Source organism: Sciurus vulgaris (genome assembly GCF_902686455.1).
Source record: "Sciurus vulgaris genome assembly, chromosome: 9".
Classification (NCBI taxonomy): Eukaryota; Metazoa; Chordata; class Mammalia; order Rodentia; family Sciuridae; genus Sciurus; species Sciurus vulgaris.
The window spans coordinates 92795115-92798192 of record NC_136469.1 but is presented as its reverse complement, the minus strand read 5'-3'; the positions used below and the strand labels follow the sequence as shown (position 1 = coordinate 92798192).

Genomic DNA, 3078 nt, shown 5'->3' with positions numbered 1-3078 from the left:
CCCCTTTTTTAAAATTTGTATTCTGAAACAACCCTTATCAATTTCTGAATTTAGATAAATTACTCCATTTTAATCTGATGAAATACTTTGTTACAGAACTCTATTTAAATACAGTTGAAATTTTTGGATCCTTTATATATTATACCTGTCGAGACTTTTACTAATCTTGTTTTCAGTGAAAATATAAAGTAATTTTAAACCTTCTTTTTATTTACCAATTTATGAAAACACCAAAAATGTTTTAAGTATGTTACCCTGTGGAATTTAAGGAGTTAAGAGTACTTGATGCTATATTTAACAATTAGCATTTTAACTCTCTAAACCAATCAGATGTCTCTAACAAATACATCCATGATCAATCCCATATTTGTTAAATCTTTTTTTTTTTTTTTTTAGCAATATATAAATACCTTATTTTGTCTTTAAAGTTATACTCCAGTACACATGTGAGTAATCAGGCTGTTCAAGTCCAGATCATGAAAGGTTACAAAAGAAACTTAGGAAATATTCACATAGGAAGCAAGACAGGGATAACATCCTTTCTTAAACAAGTACACTGCACACAAATGAGAGAGCTGTGGACCAAGTGCCTTAAAGCTCAAGAGCCTACCATAGTACCGAGGTTTAATAATTGACAAGAGGAGTCTTGCAAGCTTCTCTTTTGTCCAATCCTCACTGAAGTCTCATCCGTTTCTTGGGGGGACCTTTTGTGGTCACTGTCTGTTGGACATTCTTTGTGGTTTCTTTCTCCTCGGATTTTACAGTTTCTGGTATAGGTTCTGCCTCTTTCTTTGTCTGATCCACTGGAACAGGCTTTTCTCCAGACTTTTGCTGCACAAATTTGGGTGGAAATTTCTGTCTAAGATCTACAAGTAAAGCATCCACACGTTGTCTCTGAAAAATAGAGCTTGGTTCTTCTTTCCTTTTGGCTTTAGGCTTGACTTTATCTTGCTCTTCATGATCTTTGAAGTGCCACCAATATCCTTTAGAAGGATGATATCGACAGTATGACATAGCTTCATCAAAAGCTGACTGAATGCCATGCACTGCAGTAAGCACTCTGGAGTTTATAACTGATCCCAAGTCTGGTGCCTGATAGATCACTCCAGCAATGATATAGTAATCAGCTAGTGGGATAACTTGAGCAGGGGACTGCCACTGTTGCTTCCGAATGATGAAAAGAATGGGCTCCTGAGCATGTAAAAGGATGTACTCAACTCCAACCATCTGACTAAAACAGACAAACCCAGGAATCTCTGAATGCCTACAACGTTACTATCCAAGAGTAGCAGCAACATTTTACATAGGATTAAAACTGCCTGTGTTTGGTGTTAAAACCTGGCAGTAAAAAAAAACTGGCTATTTTCCTAGGTAGGTGATAAAAAGTTAGATTGTTTGTTTGTTTGTTTTGTTTTTATTTTTGGTACCAGGGAGTGAACCCAAGGGAGCTTAACCACTGAGCCACATTTCCAGTCCTTTTTAATTTTTATTTTAAGGTAGGGTCTCATTAAGTTGCTTAGGGCCTGACTAAGTTGCTGAGGCTGGTTTGAAATTGCAGTCCTCCTGCCTCAGCCCTGATTGCAAGCCACTAGGATTACAGGTAAAATTTGTTTCTTAAGCAACAAAATTTTTCCTACAAAAATTCACCATGAATTTAAATCTAAGTATTTCAGCCAAAAAAGTAAGTTGAAAGTATCTTTTTCAAAAAGGCATTCAAAATACTATGGTGCTTCCTAGTCAAGAAGACCTATAAATATACATTAAAAAAATATAAAAATAAACATGAAGACCCTACTGTATATTTTACCCAAATAGAAAACATCAAAAACCATATCCTCACTCTCATCGCATTTTTTTTGACCTGCCACAAAAAGCCATTCAAAAATGCCATAAAAATTTAATTTCATAAAAGCCACCCCCATGATACTTTGGGGACAAATGAAGAATTATACACAGTTTCAGAAATGTTTGTAATAGAAATAAATTCTTGATTATTTTGCATCCTAAGTCTAAAGGATATTGCTCTGTGTTTAAAATTATATTTTCTTTATTTGTCATACAAAGAAAAACCTATTACAAATCAGGAAACATTAAATTAGATTTAAAGGGGCAATAATCAAGATTATATGGTTGAGAGGAAGATGCATTGCTAAAAACACACATCAGAGCAACATCTAAACTTGTTATTTTAAATAGACATTATCGAGTTATTTAGAAAAGACTTCTAAGTTACAAGTGACTACTAATAATTTCCTTGAATGTCATATTTATACAAATGCAAACAAAATTTCAGTTTCTCTACCAAATATTCTACACTGTATTTCATGATCCAGAGCTTGAAAGAATTGTGCACTGCAAAATCTCTAGTTGGCAAAGATGCTACCTTCTTAAAATAACTTACTTCAAGTGTTCTAATGTTAGCCTCTGCATTTTGACCACTTCATTATTACATGTCCTGTCATAAAAAGGATTACTTCTTTCTGAAAAGTAATCCAGGATGCTACCACTGTTCAAAACGGGGATCCAAGAACTGTCAACCCAAGAAATTCCCAGCAGATTATCTCGGATATCCACTGCCGCCATGATTGCAGAAGCCAATCCCATATTTGTTAAATCTAATTTAGTTATTTTTTTAAAAACCAAGATATCAGAGAAGGGTATTGGGCCATATCAGTCATTTCTTCCCCTTTGAAGAAAAATCTAGAAATAATGGATATTAGACATTTTATTAAATTAACATTTTATTTCTGATCACCTAGAAACAAAACTGTGTTAGTAACTGGAAAGCCATACTTTTGTTTACTCAATTTAAAAATCTTTTAAATCATGCAAATCAAAAGCATTTGGATCCATTTTTTAAATTTTAGTTTATGAGCTCACATGTTAATTTTGGTACCAAATATATGTAGACATGACAATACACCAGTGTATATATACATAAAATAAACAGATGGGCAAAGACCTTATAGCTTATTTTTTAAAACCCATTAGACTGAGAGTTAACCCTTGTAAACTGGCCTCTGAATGAAACAGAGCATTAAGAAAACTTTATAGTTGGATAAAATAGGTCTGATAAAA

General features: G+C 33.6%; 1 protein-coding gene across 2 annotated transcripts; it reads right to left on the bottom strand.

Moving 5' to 3' along the window:
- Nucleotides 1–417: 417 nt before the first annotated feature.
- On the bottom strand, nt 418–2589 carry LOC306669865 (mediator of RNA polymerase II transcription subunit 6-like). 2 transcript variants are annotated; one of them, XM_079154002.1, is made up of 3 exons: nt 2402–2589; nt 948–1231; nt 418–831 (listed from the first exon to the last, which is right to left on the bottom strand). In XM_079154002.1, exons 1-3 carry the CDS (start codon nt 2581–2583, stop codon nt 599–601), a joined length of 699 nt encoding a protein of 232 aa, XP_079010128.1. In that variant the 5' UTR covers nt 2584–2589; the 3' UTR covers nt 418–598. The 2 variants fall into 2 exon arrangements, with proteins under 2 accessions (XP_079010128.1, XP_079010127.1); XM_079154001.1 differs by having other exon boundaries at nt 426–1231.
- Between the last annotated feature and the right edge of the window lie 489 nt (nt 2590–3078).

Bases quoted from the DNA above. Each gene is read 5' to 3' on its own strand.
- LOC306669865 (XM_079154001.1), bottom strand. From the start codon at position 2,583: ATGGCGGCAGTGGATATCCGAGATAATCTGCTGGGAATTTCTTGGGTT. The intron at 1,232-2,401 runs GTAAGTTATTTT...TGTCTGTTTTAG, and splicing joins CTAACATTAGAACACTTGAA to TCAGATGGTTGGAGTTGAGT.